We start from the raw sequence: 21,713 nt of genomic DNA, 5'->3' as shown, positions 1-21,713 counted from the left end.
GTGCTGTTCCCACCATGCAATGGTATTCACAAATCACAGCACCTTTCTTGGGCACAGGTATTCCTCCCAGCGAGCTGGGACAGGAAAAGAAGGGAGATCTGTGAGCAATCTTTTCAGCCCTCTATGCACACATGTATACGAACTGTATCTTACAGTCATTTGAAGAAAGTTTATGTTTCAATGGACAGCAATGCTAAAGGAAATTGGACTTGTCTGTTGTGGTTGTACTCAGTGCTCATGATTATGTGTGTCTACAGTGTAGAACATGTGGTCAGTTGTCCTATGTTTCCTTCATAATTAATGGGAAGATGTGGCCACAGTTTAGTTCCTTGGCTTTAGATATCATCTTTTTCATGAAAACAATCCTTCCCCAGCAATGGTTTTCTTTACCAGTTCTCCATCTGTCAACAGAGGTGGTAGCTCAGAAATAGGTATCTAAATTTGCATGTGTGAGGCCTTCTCTCAGAGCCCAGAATTTTCTTATTGTCTGCTTTTAATGAAGAGATTTGACATTTTCTCTCCTTATATGTTTTCTCCTAAAGTGGAAGGTATAAAACTGGAACCATTTTCTGTGAGAAATACATCGAGTTAGTCTTTATTCACTTAGTGCTCAATATTATAAGATGGCACTCCTTTAAGGAGGGAGCAGAAGGAACAGCTTGTGTGGACTCAATATGATCCTACTCAGGCAGAAAACCAACATTACTTCAGACTGCACCATTTGCTACCCGTACTTCTTCCATACTAAAGCGTCTCCTTTTCTAAAATGAGGATCCAGACTGAATTTTGTAGAATATGGATAAAATGGTGCCAAAGGCTCTGCTCTTTCTCTTCATTGCAGATGACCCTAGAGCTCTGAAATGATTAATCAGGAGTCGACTTGTCTCTGTTGGCAAAGAAACAACCTAGTTCCCCATACATACACTCTCGCTACTCATGCATTAACACCTCCCCCACCCACCCCCCGCCCAGTGACATCAATCCTAGAGTTGTCTTTAGAGTAAATAAACAAATTCAGGTTGGCATTTAAAATCTTCAGCTGACAGATTAGTAGGGCAATGTCTCCAGGTGCCTGTTGGTTTTGCATGGCAGTTTCTCTGAATCTTACTGGTTTCGGACTTAATGTTAAAGGATCTTCAGAAATATCTGACCTTTTTTTGATTTTTGGACTCATACTAATCTAATTTATTTCCTGAATCCTGAGTAAATCTGTAGCTTTAAGTTACAGAAATGTTTGAAAAAAGACACAAAGCAGGTAAATTCTTCTCCTTCCTGCGTCTACAAAAGAGAAAGTAAAACTGAGGTCCTTCTCAACAGAAGCAGGCGCATTTCAAGCTCTCTGGCATAGGTAACAGTGCTACCAGAAAAAGAGAAGTCCTTGCAGCATCCCTGAGAGCGTTGCCACTAGTTTGAGGGAGGCGATCCTTCCCCTCTCCTCAGCACTGCTGAGACACGTCTGGAGTACTGTGTCCAGTTCTGTGCTCCCCAGTACAAGAGATGTATAGACTTACTGGAGCCAGTCCAGCAAGACAGTAATATATTCAGGGGCTAGGGCACACAATGTACAACGAGAGGCCAAGAAAACCTCAGTCTGGAGAAGAGAAGATTCAGGGGGAATGCTACTGCCTTTTACAACCACCTGAATAAAGAACAAAGAGAAGATGAAGCCATGTTCTTCTTGACGGTGCATGGCAATAGGATGAGAGGCAACACACACAAGTTGGAACTTGGGAAATGCTGATTTGATACAAGGGAAAAAAAATGATGGTGAAGGTGGTAAAACACTGGAACATGTTGCCCAGAGAGGTGGGACAAAAGCTGCCTCTTCAGAGCTGTTCAAGACTCAGCAGGATACAGCACTGAGCAACTTGATCTGATTAGACCTGTTTTAAGCAAGCAGCTGGACTAGATGACCTCCAAAGGTCCCTTACAGCATCAATTATTCTAAATGTATACAATAATTACCAAGTTATTCTGCTAACAAACAATGCACACTGAACTAGTTTTATTTTTATTTTATGACGGTTCTTTCCCCATTCTGTGTTTTGCCACTGTGTAAATCTTTGCAAAGTATACTCTCCTAAACCCTGTGCTTCAGTAAGTTGAACTAGCTCATCTCTAAGAATTTTTATTAATGCAACTGACATCAAATTTAAAAAAGCACCATGAGAGAAGTGGGCAAATACTAAAGAATTTAAAACAGATTTTCAACATCTTTAATTCACACATTTTTTGAGTGCACTTGCGGTTGAATTTTCCTATTACTTTTTATTTTTAGTTTTAAAAAATAATGTATGCCAAGAAAGGCTGAAAATAGACCTATTAAAGTGTAGTCTTGCTCAACAATGCCACGTTATAGTGCTGATATGAACTACGAAATTATCTCACATTTTTCCTTCTGATTGTCAGTGTAGCAGTTAAATGACAGAGTAATTTTTGCATCAAAAATCAGCAATGGATTATAAAAGAGGACATTTTTTCGTGACATTGTATATCAATCCACTTCCAATTTTCTATTGTTTCCAGTAGCATTGCTTTATGCTCCTTTTTTCGATATTCCATGGTGAGAATAAAATAGATTCATGCTGAGGCTGGAGGTTTTGAAACCTTCCAAGAACAACCAACTCCCTCAATTATCATCAGCCATTTCTGTGTAGGTCAAGAGGAGCAGTCCCCTTTGTGTCTACTACAGAATGCTAGTTAGCATCTCCAAGATTTGCATGAGAAAGCTGAGGGAAGCATCCCAGCTCAAGCTGAGAGGCATGAAACAGAGGCTTTAGGGAAGTCAAAGGGAGAACAATACAGGATAGACACTGGTGTGTTGTTGGTGAGTCTTCTCTGTTGCTCCTGGAGATGTATAGCTATTGGGACTATCAGTGTCCAAAAAGGCAATCAGTACCTAGTTGACATATAGGAATTGTATTCTTAAACCATCAGTGATCAGCATTGGACTAAACTGCATATTGTTAATGTTTCTCCACAGCTGTGCAACTGAGAGAGTCCTATCCTGGTGCCTTTGTGCAGCCTATTTGCTGTAAAAAGCACATCTAGATGTATTCTAAATGTGCCTGATGTTTCATAGAGTTCAAGGACAGAGCACCTAGGCGGCTTTCTCACTTCTCCGTTCTCATAACCCGTTCTTCTTCTGCAGTACAGATAACTTACTCCTGTTTGGGAGAACAACCAACAGTCATTGATTGCAAATGCTCACACCTTTTTCTACTGCATCATTGGCTAAAAATTGTAAAATGCATACAGACACCTCAGAAATATGAGCTGTTATTGATAGTTGTCATACTGCTCCGTGCAACTCTCCATGCAATCCTCAGCACAAAGCTACAGTTTAATAAATAGTTTTTGTTTTTTTTTTTTAAATCTGAGCAGTGCAAATTTAAAATATGAGTAATTTATACAAGAGGAGTTTTTTGACAGAAGTGAAAACTGGGGGAAAACATAGCTCCCTAATGCAAACTCACCTTATGTTCTAAGTCTTAATGTGTTGTTTGGGAAATTTTTGTATTAAACATGTTGTGATCTGTCCAATTACATCTCCTATCACAAGAGATATACTAACCCAGACATTGATCCTGGAGGACAGGATGGCTCATATTAGTTGACAGGCTAGCAGTGCCATCTGCATTTTTTTAACTAGTACTCATAATAAAGCATACCACAAGACCATCAAGCTACAACCCTTGCAAAAGGGGATAAGAGGGTATCAGGAAAAAGGAAAGTGAATGTAGCCATCCTTATAGTCCTTTCTACTCCTCCTCCTATAGCAGAGAGGATGTATTTTTGCACAGCACTGCCTACAGTGTGGAGAGACATCGACTCCACAGTGGGACACGTGTGAAGGACAGAGATGGACTTCTCTGTTGGACTGTTTGGACTGAGTGTCTTTGTACATGTGACAGTGTTGCTGAGTCCTAATAGTTTTGGTACAGTTTGGACAAAATATGAATGTAAAATGAGATGCAATTATGGTTACACATCTAACTAGTTAGGTGGCTAGGAGGTAAGGATGTATAAAATCTCTCTTTGTTGCCAAATGCTTGATTAGAAATGAAAGGTTGCCTACAACTGGATTTTTGTGGAAACCTTTAGAGCAAATTAGGTGGAGAGAAACCTAATGAATTTCAGCAAGGGCAAGTGTAGAGTCCTGCACCTTTGGAGGAATAACCCTATGCATCAGTACAGGTTGGGGGTTGACCTGCTGGAAAGCAGCTCTGCAGAGAGGTACCTGGGAGTCCTGGTGGACAACAGGATGCCCATGAGCCAGCAATGTGCCCTGGTGTCCAAGAAGGCCAATGGCATCCTGGGGTGCATCAAGAAGTGGCCAGCAGGTCGAGGGAGGTCATCCTCCCCCTCTACTCTGCCCTGGTGAGGCCACATCTGGAGTACTGTGTCCAGTTCTGGGATCCCCAGTTCAAGAAAGACAAGGAAATGCTGGAGAGGAGGGAGGAAGGCTACAAAGATGATCAAGGGAATGGAGCACCTTTCTTATGAGAGACCTGGGTCTGTTTGGCCTGGAGAAGAGAAGACTGAGGGGGGATCTCATCAATGCTTATCAATATCTACAGGGTAGGTGTCAAGAAGATGGCACTAGACCCTTTTCAGTGGTGCCCAGCGACAGGACAAGGGACAACAGGCACAAAGTGGAACACAGGAAATTCCATTCGAGCATAAGGAAAAATGTCTTTACTTTGAGGGTGGCAGAGCACTGGCACAGGCTGCCCAGAGAGGTTGTGGAGTCTCCTTCTCTGGAGATATTCAAAACCCACCTGGATGCTGTCTGTGCAGCCTGCTGTAGGTAACCCTGCCCTGGCAGGGGGGTTGGACTAGGTGATCTCCGAAGTTACCTTCCAACCCTGACCATTCTGTGATTCTGTGAAATGGAGGCCGATAATTTTAATCTCTGTATTTTATTTTCTTGATACTTTTGTTACACAGGGCAGCTTTTATGTCCCATCTGAAAACTGCATGCAGCATGCGTACAAATGGCATAAGGACCTCTGTCTTCTGCTCTTGAATGCTCAAAGAGGACTTCACATGTACTACACCCTCATAACGAAGGATATTCCTGATTTACCACAGCTGAAATTGGGTAAGTGAACAGACATTTCAAATCACTGAATACTGTAGTGCTGCATGTTCATTAAACATTTTAGAACCAAAATTCTTGGGCTGTTCAGAGATAATAGAGGATTTTTATCCCTGTTTTCTAATAAGTATTTATTTTGGCAGACTGTTAAAGATGAATGCCTTCTCAGCTTATGTAAATCCTTTTATAGGAGCTAAAGGTGGCCTGATGTGGAGAGGGGTAAAATGTTTTTATAAATTTCTTATAATACTTGCCTTTCAGTGATTTTTAGTCTCAATTGCTTTTTGAAGACTTGAACTTCCAGTTCGGAATTGCCATGAAATCTGGGGAAGACTCTAACATTATTTTTTTCTCTGAAGCAAACATTTTTTTTTTTAACTGAGAAGAAAAATCTGAAAGGTGATATGAGTGTTTTTGAAACATACTCCCTCATTTATGATTTACAATGTATTTCTTCCCTGCCAATTACATAATTACAACTTGCTTTTTTTTAAAATTATTCTGCTTTTCTTCCTAATTCAATTGTTTAATAGATTTTCTGGTTTTGGCAGAAGCTTTTTTTGGCTGGTCAGGCCTATTGGGTCCAACGTGCAAGTGCTGGCTGGCTGGATTTGCAGGATGGAGCTCTGTAATTTGTGTTTAGTCATGTTTGTAATGACAGCATGAGCTCCTGTGAAAACGAGGCGCACCCCTGACTAATTCCCGCTCTCCCACCTGTTTCTTTGAATTCAAGGAATGTGGCTTATGATTTCACATCTGTGGTTTTGTGGTTTTGTATTTCTGTATACAGGTTTTGAAGTTATCAGTTTGTTATGTTGCAGAGCTAATTATATTAGGAGAGTCAGTTGCATTGACCAGCAGATTTAAAAAGGGAGCAAAAACCATTTTCCAGTTTCACTCTATAGTGCTTTTATACAAGAACTATCAAACGTAATACATTATACTTTACAGGCTTATGGGCTTTATAGCTCCTGTTTTCCACTTCATGTCTTGTTCCCCAACACGTATTTCCCTTCAAGATAGCCTAAAACTCATAGGGTGGGAAGAGCACATACTGTGTTATTCAATCCACCTATGAGAAAAAAAATAAATTACGGCATTTTTATTTGCAAATGTTGAGCACTCAGACAGAATCCAACACGCAACAAAAGTCATGCTTCAGACATCTTGGTTATCAGGCACATATGACGATGATTTGTATCATACCTGGACAGGCTTATAGGTTGGGAGATGGCAGTTATGTATGGTTGGTTGACCACAACTTGAGAACTACCCCAGAGCACATATCGGCTTTCTAAATACAATTAGCTTGGTATTCAAATGACTACTGGTACTGAAGCAGGCACTTAATTTGCAAATGTACTTGCTGTAACGCATGCAAATTTGCTAAATGCAAATACCCTTTTTAGCCTCTCGAGCAGAGTGCTATTTGCATCATTTTATTTGCAGTCTGAAAATCTACCGAAGATTTGGTTTTAAAGCTAATCTTCTGATGGCTGTTGCAAAACTCAGCAAAATCATGGGGCGTAAGATTCACCCAGTATGATGAATATGGAGGAAATTTTTATATCTGTCTCCTTGCAATCACTGGGGAGAAACAGGCCCATTTAAGACAATAAAATATGTTGCCTGACAAATAGTGCTTTCTACCTTGTGATGGCATGAATGCACCTTGCACTTGCTCATTTCTCTCCACTGACTGGGGGAGAATGTAAATGACTCATTCGGTTGTAAACATTTATATTGGACAGATTAATCTCATCATAGGTTTCTAAAGATAGTTAAGATAAATCCAAGACTATAAATCTCTGTAGACTTTCTTAATTCTTTTTTTAGGTCCCCAAGTAGTATATTAAAAGAAAAACAAACAACAAAACAACAACAACAAAACAAAACCCAAAACAAAACTACAACAATAGCCTAGGTTAGACATTAAAAGTGTTTAACTGTTTCCCAAATTTTACGAGCTGAGGATGGGTCTTTTCAAGGCGCTACCCATCTCAGTTTGTCCTTTCCCAGTCCTTAGTGCTATTTAAGAAGAGTCATTTGGGAACTGGAGAGGGGACTGACCTGTTGGTTGTTGTGCTTTGTTTCTTTACCGATACTATTAGAAAGTTCCGCATTGCAAAATCAAGCTGCCAAAGTCGGAGAGTTGATTTATGTCCTCTTTTGCCTTATGGTCTGTGATGCATTTAAAGCGGAGTGTCCTTGTGCTGGATTCATCAAAGCACTGCTGCTTGCTGTAGGAGTGGAGAGGTACTTCACACTCCACAAGTCAGGACAGAGGTGCCCAATCTTTTACTAGTCACACATCTGGTATTGCTTACACAGTCCTGTGTAGCACAACAGAGAACCATTTCTTGCACGTCATTTGCTAAGACTTCACAACGGTGAGACTTTGCATTCAGTTGTGGAGTTGGCCATAAATATCAAAGGTGAATAAGCAAACTTCTAGTAAAAGAGAAGATAGGCAACAAAAAGCCAAATTCTGTTGTCTTTGTCCTGTCAACATCATTCCAGACCTTCTACAGGTTTAGTGGTCTGGGTTAAATGAGCAGAAGTTGTACCTGCACCTGCACCAGTACAGGATGGGTTGTGGAGTGACCACATCCAAACAGAAATTTGTCTGTCAGGGAAGAGTACCGAATGACCTATTCTCACATGAACAAACAGCAGAGCATTAACATTTCATATTTGTTGTTCTCAAACCTGATGTCTGCCTTTGTGTTTTGTTTTGTTTTGTTTTGTTTTTTTTCCCTAGAGGAGCTATCTGTGGAGGAGACGTTATCTCAGCTTTGTACGGAGCTGCAGGTATTTTCTTCAACAGAATCTGTCCATACTTTTTTCAAGTCCATTATTTAAGTGCACTGAGACAGCCCAGTCACATATCAGAGTGGGGAGGAAGGAAATTTGGTGCCAGCAGAAAGTTTGTAAAATGTTTCTCTTCCACCAACAATTTCACATAATTTTGATTAGTCACTTACAAGATGTTTCTGTTACTTTTAACAAGTCACCAGCTGGATTGCTTTATCATCCTTCAGTGAGCCTGAGTATCAGAGTATGCAGAAAAAAAATGGTTTGGGGGTAGGCTGCAATTACAGCTTTTATGCTGACAGGAGAAAAGATCCTTTGGCAGGTTTTACAAATAAAAAAAGCCTAAATGTGTAGGGAGACTCATGGGAGGAAAAAAAGTGATTTTGGCACAGAAGCAACTGAACTACTCTCTTGAACTTGCTTCTGCCATGTTTATTTCAAGTGAGACACAGACAAGTTGTTAATGGTGCCAGGAAAAAATGCAAACGTCAGCTGATCGCTGGGGAAAATGCTTTATAATCAGAGGTTTAATATATTTGATTTGCTCAGTTCATTAGCAGGAGTGACAGCAAAAGAATGACAAAATAACAATTAACAGAGGGAAGCTGAAGCCAAACCAAACTGGAAGTATGTTCACGCTCCAGTTATAAACAGCGGGCTAATTTTTGTCAGCCATGGGTGAAAAATATTTGAAATGACAAATTTCTTAATTTTAAGTCATGACCTGGATATGTTGCAAGAAATCTGATTTCATATAAATTTGTTTTAGAGAAATATAAGTTATTACTAGATTTAGAAACTGTAAGGGTATAGGAGGTCAGACCATACAATCTAGACTCTCCATTGGACTTATTTTCTATTTGTCTGGGAAAGTCCAAATTGCCTTGGCATACATCAGAAAATGCCAGCATTAATTTATCTGTATTTTCTAATTCCTGTCCAATTCTTGTTCTCCCAAAACAGCGCAAGAACAGATAGCTGAACACAACAGCTAGAACAGCTGGTTCTTTGGGGTGTTATAAAAACTTTGGTTTTCTTGTACACCCTGAAAATGTTTTGCCTTGGCATCCTGGGATGATAGCTTTGATCTATCTATGCATAATTTGATAATAAAGATAGTGAATTTGCAGACACTCTCGAGATATAAATGTTGAGCTCTTATATAATATTGGTGGGACCATAGGCGCAGCATTGACCATCACCACAGTGTAAGTGCTGAAGTCGTATGTATCTCTGTATGGTGCACAGATTGGTGTTGGCCATGCTCTCCCAGTATTTTGCCTCTAGGACTAAGTGAACTGAAGCCATTTCTTTTCAGCGGAACATGTGAAAACCAGTTATTTATAAAGGAAGAAAATGCTATTAAAAAACATACGGAGAGAAGCCTGTGGGGTTAGTCTCCCATTACCACTGTGTTACCAGAGCCAGGTACATTTTTAAAATTAAATACAAACAAAAGTAGAAGAAAAAAATGAGTTTAACCTGCCATGGCTTTGTATTCAACTCAAGAACACAGAAGATACTCAGTACAGGAGGAACTGGAAGGGAAACATTTTTGTAATTATGATTGATTTGTCAACAAGCACGTAAAAATATCTCCTCAAAAAACCCTCTTGATTTGTTTTGCGTGACAGTATAGTTAAAGACAGACTACCCTGAGTGGGGCTTGAAAGGTGCAGTCACAGGGAACAGCCCTGCAGCAGGTATGTGAACGGAGTAGCCAGAATCACATTTGGTGATCATTTTAATTGCTGGGTTTTGCTGTGAGGAACTGAGTCCCTGGGATTTGACCTGTGTCGCTAATGTTGCTAAGCACTTGTCCTGTGTATGGCAGTGCAGTAAGGGTCTCACAATTAGAAGCAGGCATTGTCTTTTCCTTCCTTCCTTCCTTCCTTCCTTCCTTCCTTCCTTCCTTCCTTCCTTCCTTCCTTCCTTCTTTCCTTCCTTCTTTTTCCTTCGTTCGTTCGTTCGTTCCTCCCTCCCTCCCTTCCTTCCTCCCTCCCTCCCTCCCTTCCTCCCTCCCTCCCTCCCTCCCTCCCTCCCTTCCTCCCTCCCTCCCTCCCTCCCTCCCTCCCTTCCTTCCTTCCTCCCTTCCTTCCTCCCTCCCTCCCTCCCTCCCTCCCTCCCTTTCTTCCTTCCTTCCTTCCTTCCTTCCTTCCTTCCTTCCTTCCTTCCTTCCTTCCTTCCTTCCTTCCTTCCTTCCTTCCTCTCTAATATGTTCAAAAGGTTAAGAACCAGTAAACTAGAAAAACAGCCATCATACACCTATTCCTAGTATGGCTTGCATTAATAATGCATCTTCTTTGAAGGCTGTGCTTTCAGTTTATGATGTAAGAGGCCGCTTACTGACTAAATAAATAAAAAAAAAATATTGACATACGACATGTAAGATTGAGTGCAGTAAATAAAGTAGTGCCCTGCTTCTACAAAGAGAAATATTTGGGCAGGATCTTTTCTCTACCACTATCCCCCTGTTTTTTCCAGTGCCAGAATGGGTATTGGAGCTTGTGCCATTTTTGACAAGTTGTTAAAACCATATAGCACCCAAAAAACCCAAACTCAGTGACAATATCTGTGTTGTCCACACACGCATTTTCTCTGTTTCTCTCTCTCACACAATTTGCTTTCAATCATGGCTTAGTTTGCAGTTTCACCAATCTGGAAACTACCTGCGTAATAAAATGTGAAAAAATAAGCAGGCTTTCAGCTAGACTGCAGTCCTAACAAAAAACAACAACAACAACAAAACCTACATACTGATAGCTACGTACTGATAAGTGATTCCTCTGGTATCATTTCTGGAGTATTTCTGGTAGCATTACAAGTTTCATGGAAGCAGGTAGGGACCCTAGGACAGATGAAGGTTCAGCTCTGTACTCTCTGTGCCAAAACACGGAGGTAAAATGCATTGTCTGTCTTTTGTTAAAGAAATTATGAAACCAGGGAGGTTGAGATGCAGAGACTTTGCTGCTGACATGCACTCCCTGGGCTGCACGGTTTTAACGCAGAATTGCAGCCTCAAGCTGGAGGGCACAGAAGGCCCCAGCAAGTCCTAATGTGGGAGAGAAGCAACAGCAGACTCTGGGGTGTCTGTTTTCATCATGTGTTGAGGACACAGTGTTTTTGGTTTGGGGTTTGTTGTTCATCCCCCCTCAATCACCCATCTGGTATCCTGGCTTGACATGGCTGAGAAGGCTTCGTTTGCTACCATCAAGGAGATGAGGGCCAGGGTTTATTATTTCAGAACATTCAGCACCATCTGGTGGACAATTTGGAACCCACTGTCTTTGATTTTTTTTTTTCCCCAATCACTACATCTGCAGTAAAGTGTCCACAAAAATTGAGGCTGTTCCCACTTCTTCCTCCCCAATTGTGTAGCTGAGATCCTTTGAGCTAAAATATGTGGCTTTTAAAGAGTAAAAGCAAAAGTCTAACCAGCTTTATTTGGGGTAAAATAAATAGTAGCTTTAGTAAAAATTCAAAATGAAGAGGAATATTTTTTGTTCTTGTTCCTAAAAGGTTTTAACCTAACATACAAACCAATTTTCCTTCCTGACACTGTCTTGGTCTCAAAATGTCCTTTATCTCCTCCAGGTGCTGAGTAATCCAGAGAAGATAGCAGAACAGATAAGCAAGGACCTTGCCTGGCTTTGCTCCCATCTCCTGGCCCTGTGGACCCAGTTCCTGGAGGTGGCAACTCTCCATCCAGAAGTCACCGCTTATCTGACTCAGGAACATCACATGCTAAGGGTAACGTTAAGAAGTTAAAACCAAGTTCAGTAATGGTAACCTCCTAATAGGCATTAATGATTTTTCTGGATATATATTTCCAATACTATTCTGCCCATATGAGTATTTATTGGAGATGGGGAGAGCAGGACAAGAGGTGGAGAACAGGTGAAGCACACGATTTGAAGTTACAGATTTCAATTTCTGAAATGAAGGCTGTTGCTTTTATGGGACCCAGGATCCTGTTTTAAATGAGTCTATGTTGAACACCAGAATCCGGCATGGAACAGGAGGTGCATGGAAAGAGGTAGATACCACCTGTACTTGTTAGATATCCATAAATCATAAAAATGTGTTTTAAAAAGCACAAGCATCATGATGACAAATAACCAAAAAAGATAAAATTTCTTTCACAAAATTATGATGAGGATATAGATTTGTTCTCTTCACTGTGTCACATATATATATAACTAGTTTTTGCCTTTCTCCTACTGATATGCACAGAACAAAATATTAATATTGTTCATGTCGAAATTGCTTCTCGTACTTGATAAAAAAGAAGGCACAAAAGCACTTGCCTTTTGAGCTAACTGTCTCGGATTTGCTTATCTGATTAGTTCAGAAAGTGCTGTGTCTTCCAGTAGGTTCTTTTTGGTTATTCACCAGACATCATTTTAGCACATCACCTGAGCTGATCTCATATCCTGTTCTAATCGTTAAAGGAGAGGGTGGAATTCAACTTGCTCAGTTTTAGGCATCTGCATTGTATGTATTGACACCTCAGCTTACGTTCTGGTTCCTGTCAATGTCAGTGGAGGTCCGGTTACTCTCCAGAGTAACAACAGCAACACTCTGGTTGCTCTCCTGAAGATCTCAGCTGAGCTTGGAAAAAGGAGACATAAAATTCAGGAAGAGGTGACTGTTGCTGAGATTCCCCTGGTTATTTTGACTTGCAGCAAAAGGAACCAACTCTGTAGGATCCCTGATCCAGCAAGGTGAATCCCAGCCTGTGGTTCCAGCCTCAGTCGACACCGACTGCCTGCTTGACCTTTGCGAATTGCACACCTTCGTGTGCTTCAGATCCTCCCCATTTAAGCTGTGTGTAATGATACTTTCCCAGCTCTGGAAAGCAGTGTGAGAGCCCCAGATGAAAAGACTTACTATTAAGATACAATCTTGTTGAAGGGATACCAGTCCTTTTTTCTAGAAAGGTAGTTTGTTGAAGCACAGCTGGGATTTAGAGAGTTACCATGCTGTATGCTTTTCACTGCCATTTTCTGACACTGTAACAGAGGTCGCTTTTACAAATACTATTAGTAATGTATGGGCTGTAGTTTAACAGCTTAGTACATTTGATTGCATATTATGCTTGATTCACTGAAACTCAAAGCTTATTCCAGAGCAGATAGCAGCACTGAATTTTTTATTCCTTATTTCACACTCCGTGCTCTGCCAGCCACTTCAGATCTGTGGCTCTTTTTTAATTGATTATCCAACACTGAACAGCTCTAATATCCATGAAGAGATTTGAAGAACTCTCATTTGTAAGTATCATGACATGGGCAGATATGTTTCTACCACGATAGGGCTTATTCTCCTCTGGGCTGGTATATAAGGCTTCATTTACTCTCTTGGGAGTCACTGTGGATGTTGCCATAGAAGAGATGATCAATTATGAATTTTTCTAATTTAGTAACTTACTGCACTGCTGCTTTATGATTTGCATGGTGGAAAAGGAAGAAATCTTCCCCATTTTAAGCTTATAGGGGAAAATAGTAAATTTTAGAAAAGTGGTCAGAAGATGCACGTAATCAAATCTTGATTTACTGTCAAGGGACACTTCTTACCTCCCAGCAAAATACGCAACAACACAATCTGGTTTAGCTGGTTTGTGCTGGACTGGGAAAGTAAAGCAGAACTGAGCTCTTTCTTTCTTTCTGTCAGCAGTGGTGCAAAGCACACTAAGGAATCTGGTCCTGACAGTCTCTGCTCTGTTATTAGGTTGATTGTACTTGGCAGCTTTCAGCAGGTCTTAGGTTTAACTTTTGTGTTTCTCCCCCAGGTGAGGAGATTCTCAGAAGCCTTCTTCTACACAGAGCACCAGAAACTGGCTGTGCTCACATTCCAGGAAGGCCTGTAAGTAACCCGTTAACTCTTCCCTGTCATTGGAACGACTGAAAATGTGTTTTAAAATATTTTGCAATCAAGACTGAGGTCTTTTCTGCTGGATATGGAGGAGTTTAATTTGAGGTGAGTCACTGGGTCTGTTCTAGCTTCATATTGTAAAACCATTGAAATCAGTGTCAGAAGTAAGTGACTCTGATCAGCCTCCAGCAATTATTAATTTCAAGATTCCTGTGTTCTAGGGATACAATGCTGGTGATCCTCTTTCCCCACCTCTCTTCTCAGTCACAGTTGGGTGCATTTCTCTTCAGAGCGTATCTCCACCAACGCCACCAGCCTCAGGGCAGACAGGATTATTTTTTGATGTCTGTCTTCAATTAACTTTCTAGCTCACTACACCAGATCCAGTACTGGCACTTTTAAGGGGAGATAACTGCTGACAGGCAACAAAAGCTTAACATTGAAAAATTTGCTGTTTACCATTTCATTCTTGAGGGTAGGCAGTCATGGATTTCTTTTGGTGTTTAGTCCAGCCCTACTTTCTATATCAGAAAGAATCTTTAAATGCAGAGAGGAGCATTAAACAGCCAATGCAAAGTTGTGAATGTTCACTAGATGCAGCACTGGAGAATGGGAATGGGGAATACCACCACATTAGCTGGAGGAACTGTGGGAGTGATGTGAGCTCAGGGCTGATAATTAATTGACCGAGAATCAACAGTGCAAAATAGTCTAGGAAAACAAATTTTGCACTGGGCTTCATTCATAAAAATATGCTATAAGACATTGGCAAGGTATTTCCTTCTCCTTTACATTTCTTGTTTAGAGCCAAGCTAGGCAGTATAAGAAGCCAGTTTTAAAGCTACTCCAGGGCAAATCCTGCCTTCCGTTTTAACCAACGATCCCAAGTAGACCACATGGATAACACTCAGGACCTGACCCCTGAAGGCAGAGTTCAAAGACAGATGCTCAGATTTGAATTTCTGAGTAATGAGGGACTATTTGTGCACTGAAACAGCCTGTCACCACGGGGGGCCACAGCATTACCAGCATGGAAACCCATCTTTCAGAAGGAGCTTAAAGGCCATGACATCAGGTCCTGTCATGATGATGGGTCTTAAGTGAGACATGTGCTTTTGACCTAGTGCAAAGAAGAAAATTACTTTCTCAGAGCTGTCACTAGGGATATTAGGGCTGAATCAGTGTTGGTGGAAAGGGCCGTGACTTCATTCGCAGATGGGTTGTACAAGGCTACCTCGTTCTGCCAAATTAGAGCAGCACCTTGGCTGCAGGGGCCCAGCTGTGCTCACTTAGTCCTCCCATGTCAGGTTTTAAGTGAGCTATGTACAAGGAAAACCCCGTGTCAAGATCCTGGGGTGAGGGCACAGACACTTATGGCCCCATTCAAGCAAACATAACCCTGCCCAGGGGGAAGCCTAATTTCCTGAAGTGTTTTTGTTTCTCCAGGCAGCCACAGAACTAGCCCATTTCCTACAGATAAACATAATTTTTCCTCAGTGCTTATCAAGCAGACTGAGTAAAATAAAGTAAAATAGTTTAAAAACTTTAAAAGTTGGCGTATGTAGCAAATTTGTTCTATAAAGGCCTCATGGCAGAATCTTGTTTTCTTTTTGAATTTGCTAGATGATATCGTTGGAAAAACAGTCTTGGCTGCCAGAACATTATTAACATTAGAGGTGGCAGTAGGGAGTATTAATTGAGTTCAGAGTCTCCAGGTGAGATCAGCTCTCAGCGTGCCAAGTGCTGCACAACCACCTCAAACAGTAACAGTTTTTCCCCCCAGTTCTTTTGTCCTTCTTATGAGACAAGAGCTTTTCTTTGTCTCCCATACTGTTGTGTGAGTTCTGTGCGAGCCCATACACCTACATGCTTGGCAGCATTTGACTGCTCAGGCAGAAGAGGACACACCATTTTCAATAGGTCGGGTCTCACACAGGGTGGGAGGCTCTAGTAGGTGACATATCCTCCCAATATTTTACAGCAAAAATAATTTTTCCATACCTATCAATATCAATGATTCATCTTTTGTGCCAGAGATTGGTCTCAAAGCAAGTTTAGTTTATTATTTTTGCATGTGGTCTTTAGTAAAATGCTGGTGCCATTAATTAAAATGTCAGTGAGAACTTGTTATGGTGCTAAGAGTTAATTCTAAATACCCAGGTGTTGCTGCAGGCAATAATGGGCAGTTAGCTGGTTGTGACTCCTGTCTGAGTCATGTTTTAGCAACCAATGACTTGCTTATCTTTGAGGAAAAAATAACTGGACTACAGGTAAGAACAAATGACAGACAGCAACAATTATGTTCTGAGGTTGAAGCTGATATTTGTGTCTGAACATAGGAATCTTCCATGCTGGCACAAGGACAGAACAATTGAATTACAAGGGTGTTGTTTGAGTTTTGGATCATAATGTATGAAGTGTGTTTCTTCCAGTTAACTGCCACGTGGAGATTACCTGTCTTCTGCCAATGATAATCTGAAATATTGCCGTTGTGCTGTCCTACAGGATCTGTGCAGAATTGCTTTCAGCTGACCATCTATGAAAAGCTTGTTGCCTTCCTCTTTATTCCTTAGGATAAACAGACTAATTCATCAAAGAGTCAACACAAATAATCAAACTTTGATGTTTTCCTCATTTTTTTGAAGCAGATGCTTACATAGGAAAGCTCATCAGAAGTGAAAATTATTGTATTTATTATAGCCAAACCCTCATCTGTGTGCCAGTTTAATGTCACATTTCCTGATCAACACCAGGTGGCATTTTACATGGCCCAAAAGATGGAAAGAGACAGTCATTCTAATTCTGTCAGCGGCTGAATTGATGTCTTAGCTCTTCCAGATGCATATGTCTGTGAGACATCGCAGTGCTCTGAGGACGTGTATAAGTGAGATAGGGGGTCTGCCGTGCGTCCCTCTTGGCCTCGTTCCTCCCTGTGCTACTCAACCAAATTTTTGATTATTGCTTCCTGCCTCTGGGTTTTGAAACCCTTGCCACAGCCAGAGTGGCAGACCTGTTTTCCTGACCGGAAAGCTGGCTGAGGGATCCACTGACCCTGAGAAGAGAGCAATGAGTTACGGCAGGTAACAGAGCCTATGGCAGGAGCAGATGGAACAACTTCCAAAAAAGACAGAGGCTGTGTAGTGAGGGAGCGTGCAAGTTGTAGGTATCTAACTGAGACAGAAATCAACTGATGGGAGACCTCCTAGGAGTGCTGGGTACCTCCTCATCACGCAGTACTGCCTCCTCTCCTTTTAAGCACATTGTCTCTGTCCTCTGCATACACATGCAGCTTTGCTGCTGGGCTTGCAGCAGCGATGGAGAAACAGCACGGTAACTACTCAAAGACTCAATTTCCTTTTGTACTTTGCTGCCAGGATCCAAAGTCATGGACAGATTTCTACGGAAATTCGTAATTCGGAGTACTTCACCAGCATGCCCCCGCTTCCGGCAGAATGCCTCGACATAGACGGGGACTGGAACACACTCCCAGTTATCTTTGAAGATAGGTACATGGATACGCCTTGCAAAGGTGAGTGAAACTCCACAAGGTACAGGTCCATGAGACAGCCTGAGCTGAGGGAGTTTCTCTTCCCCAGCCCAAGGTAAGCAATTTCACAGCCCTTGGACTGACTCTGGTTTGGATCAGACTGTGATCGACTATGTAATATAGTTGAATTCTTCTGCTTTCCCTAGTAGCAAACTAGAGTATTTCCTGTAACTTCATGTTTTTCATCTTCAAAGTAAGCTGTTTATTTACAAGAGCTGGAGGCAAAATCTAGAACAAAAACCAAAATCTTTTGGATTTTTGTTACAGTACAAATTTAAAGGAAAAACAGCACTATGAATTTCATCCCCAGTGTGACATCTAGTGGTAAGAAAACTCAGAGCAAAACACCGCAATTTCAGCATAAAACCCAACACTGTCCCTGAAAGACAGCATTGCTTTCCAAAAAAATATTTTCTCCTTGAGTACCCAAATAAATTTTTTAATTAATGAATTATTTAGTTCTGCAGAATTATTTTAATTAATCAATTATTTAGTTGTGCAGCATTATTTTTACTAAAACCTCATAGCCCTTGGTTCCCTTTTCTTTTTACACAACTATTAAGATTAGCAAGGAAGAAATATGTATTAATGTATGTATAGGTGACCATAGTCTAGTAAATATGACCAGTGGTCCAAAATTGTCTCTCTTCTAGAGTTATCCAACTGCTTAAATTTTGACAATGCTCATTACAGATATTTAAACCATTAAACTGAGTATTAAATTGCCTCACAAGCAAGAGCTATACTATGAAAAATGTTGTATGACAGCAGGAATACAAAGAAGTGTCAGCTCTGTTTCGCTTACCTGTGCTGTAGGAACTAGCAGGTGAGATGCAATTATACCGAGGATACTGAGGAAAGTACATCTTATTGATATTTTCTTTGGCCTAACTATAACTGTTTAGTAATTATAATTCTAGTTAAATGCACTCTGGCATTTGCATTTGTAATATTCGTCTAATCTATCTATATAATATAAATATACATAGGTTTTTAGGCCTTACAATCAAGTTTCAGAGTTCCATATCACATTGCGGTGATTTGTTGTGTTCTTGCAGGTACCACTTCTTTTTTTCTTTCTTTCAGATCAGAATTTGGAAGTTTTTCCAGATTTCGAGGTTCCTGCAAACACCCAAACCGGTGTAATAGATGACAATGAAGACTTTACATCAAATGACGCCACTGCAGTAATGAAAGGAGACTTTGGGAAAAGTACTCTGATAATTCACACAGACAGGATAAATGGGAATCCCTCCTGCATATACAGTGGTACTGAAGGTGGTGCTTATACTGATAAGGGTTTAAACCAGCACTCCGCATCTCAGGTATGTACAGTGAACAAAGAAGGCCAAAGGAAACCTGAAAGTATTTTTGTTTCAAGTAAGGAAACTACTTCTGACTCAGAGCCAGGCAATACAGAATGCACATCAGAAGACTTTAAAACATCCGAGGAAGTTTTATTAAAAGACAATACACTTGCCGCGGATGTTACCTACAAGGGTATGAAACCTAGCAATAAGGATTCCCACAAAAGTGAGCCTACGTTAATTGTCAGTGCTCAGTACAAGTGTGGAGCATGTGGAACTGATGGCTTGGAAGACAGGACTGAAATACATAAAACAGATGAATCTAGTCATCCAGAGAATAATCTCACTTCATCTGAGCTTGCGCTGAATGAATTAACCAGTCTTGAAAAAACAGGAGATCCGGACACCAAGGCTCTGCTCCCTGTTTTGAAAACTTTGCCCACACACAGCTTTGAAGTGAAATTATTCACAAAGGAGCAACGGGGTGAGGAGTGTGAAGAATTTACCCTGATGTCAGGGGTTATAAAAAGGTCCTCCTCTATAATATCTGATTCAGGCATTGAAAGCGAACCAAGTTCGGTGGCATGGTCTGATGCTCGTAGCCGAGCACTAGAGCTGCCCAGCGATCGAGAGATCCTGCACCACTTGGTACGAAGGCATGCCATCCACCGAAATTCCCTGGAGGGTGGCCACACAGAAAGCAATACTAGCTTGCCCAGTGGGATCCAAGCATCGCTCACATCCATTAGCTCTTTGCCCTTTGAGGAAGATGAGAGGGAAGTGGAGCTTACCAAGCTGACCAAATCTGTCTCAGCTCCTCAGATCAGTAGCCCAGAAGAGCCTGCAGAGGAGGTGGATATATCCAAACACAGTGAAGCATCCTCAGGAGATTCAAGAGGAAACTTAAAACGTTGCATGGAAACAGAGGGTGAACATGGACAATTAGTTGTGGACTTTTCAGGGTGTCAAATCACCACTGAAAGTGGACAAATAGAACAAAGAGGACATCCCAAACCCTCTGTCGAACATAGTAGCAGTAACAGTGAGTTACAAGGGGAGGAGGAGAGGGGAGATTTTCCAGAGACTTACTGTAGTTTGGACAGTGCGAGACCACCCATTTGTCCAAAGCAGCTCAGAGATACCGTCTCTGAATGCCAGTCACTGGAGAGCAATGGTGAGTGCAGCTTAAAAACATCAAGGGCTTGTAATTACTTGGACGGAAATATAGATAGGTTTGATACCTGCATCAAGGATCCAAAGGATAAACTTAAGCCAGACAGTTTAAAAATACAAGGCTTTTTCTCCAACAGCAGAATTTCAGACAAGGAGAGTTTCTCTCAAAGCATAAAGCTGGTACCAGATTTTTGCTATCCTGTTCCAGCTCCTTCAGAGACCTCAACCGAATTTGGCTCAATGCAAGGAGAGTGTGGTAGCTCTCTTGCTGATGAGAGCCCGGCAGTGTATGCAGAAATGCAGGGGTTACAAGAAATTGAGCTCAACGACTCACCTGCCTCGGCAGAGCCTGCTGCAGGATCCTACCAGGCTGAGTATCCTCAAGAACCCAACAGCCAAGAGCATAAACTTGTAGCTAATGGCACTGGGTTTCATCCGGCGACGACAGAGGGAGTAGCCCTGGAGAGCAGGAAAGCTGTTGATGTGGTTAACCTGTCCGTCTCTTGCACAGCCACCTGTCTTCCCTTTTCTTCTGTGCTCAAAGAGACCCCTGCTATGGTTGGCTTCTCTGCAAAGCAGGCTGCGTTCCCCATCACGCGCCAGCCCCTGGGCTCTTTCGGAGTTGTCTCTTCTAATTCAAATGAAGTGGATGAAGAGACCAATGAAAGGATGCTGAAGTAAGAATGAGTAATTACTTTCTTCATTAATGTTACTGAAATGCCAAGAGACCCTAACAAAGTTCAGGGCCCTAATGCAGTAACCACAGGGTAAACTTGCATTCAGAGACATCCAAAATAAATAATCCAAATAGAGGAGTGGTTTACACAGAATAAATAATCTAAATAAATAGGAAAGATGAAAACACAGAGAGACTGAGATCATCAAAGACATTAGGTCCTTAATGCTCATGAAAATCAGTAAGATTTAGGTGTCTAAATAATCTTTAAGATCCAGCTCTCCTTCATGAAGTCAAGGTTACCCAGACTTGGATATGGATCCCAGTTCACTATGGCCGTGCCAAAGCTTGTTTTTCTCTTCTGCTTCAAAAATTGCACTCATTAGCTAAACTGTGAAACAGGAGCACAGATTGTCTGGTAGGGCTTCAGCTTCAGTTTCTCAAACTGAATAATGGGACAACTGGCATCCTGGGTAGCTGGGGAAGAAGCTTTTTTTTTCCTCTTGTTTCACTGCCCATGGCAAAAGTGCCACATCACGGCCTTGACGTCCCAGTGGCCCGTGTCACAGATTGGCACACTAGCACACGTATACTTCTGTTGTATTTTGGTGTCTCTGTTGTGCTGAGGGAAAACAATAGCATGGGAATTTCTCAACCCACTCAACTGCCCAAAATGTTGGCTCTCAGCACGTGACCCAGGGCTTTATTTTTATTTTTTGAAAACATCTTGAGGTTTGTTTTATAGACCCTGCTGTAAGTCCTGCTTAATCTAAGCACAAAATCTGCTCCTTTTTTGTGAAGCAAAATATTTAAGCATGTATTCATGCACACGAATCCAGGGCCTCCAGCTCCATGGACCGAACACTAGATTTTTCATTCTTGTGTTCCTTTAAAGTCAGTAGGACTGATGTAAGTAATTGCTCACCATTATGTTGTGGCCTTAAGCTATCCCCAAGCTTTAAAGCTTTATATCTCCTAACATGGTCCATCCCACTTTTCTACCTAATTCTACACTTATGTTGCGTTTATTAATTCCTAAAAGCTCCGAATAAGTTTTGCTAAGTCAAAAGGCCACTGAAGAGTTTGGCATCTTCAGCCAGCAGAATGCTCCAGGCTGAATTCATGTGTCAAATTTTAGGCCCTGAGAAGGAAAGGGGCTAGCTAAATTCTTTCAGCACTGAGCTGCTCTTCCTCTTATTTACTAAATGTTTTCAAAAGAAC

General features: G+C 41.3%; 1 protein-coding gene across 1 annotated transcript in view; it reads left to right on the top strand.

The window, feature by feature from the left end:
- The window catches only part of FAM135B (family with sequence similarity 135 member B), a gene marked incomplete at both ends in the record, with an annotated part of 140,068 nt that overhangs the window by 108,411 nt on the left and 9,944 nt on the right, over nt 1-21,713 (top strand). Inside the window, 6 exons of the mRNA XM_082479798.1 lie at nt 4,951-5,104; nt 7,863-7,912; nt 11,510-11,665; nt 13,707-13,780; nt 17,164-17,318; nt 18,423-20,493. Coding sequence (XP_082335924.1) covers nt 4,951-5,104; nt 7,863-7,912; nt 11,510-11,665; nt 13,707-13,780; nt 17,164-17,318; nt 18,423-20,493 — 2,660 coding nt within the window. The remainder of the gene's footprint in view (nt 1-4,950; nt 5,105-7,862; nt 7,913-11,509; nt 11,666-13,706; nt 13,781-17,163; nt 17,319-18,422; nt 20,494-21,713) is intronic.

This window comes from Vanellus vanellus, assembly GCF_965231255.1.
Source record: "Vanellus vanellus genome assembly, chromosome: 2".
Classification (NCBI taxonomy): domain Eukaryota; kingdom Metazoa; phylum Chordata; class Aves; order Charadriiformes; family Charadriidae; genus Vanellus; species Vanellus vanellus.
Note: the sequence above shows the minus strand (reverse complement) of the source record. Positions and strands in the feature narration are given on the sequence as shown.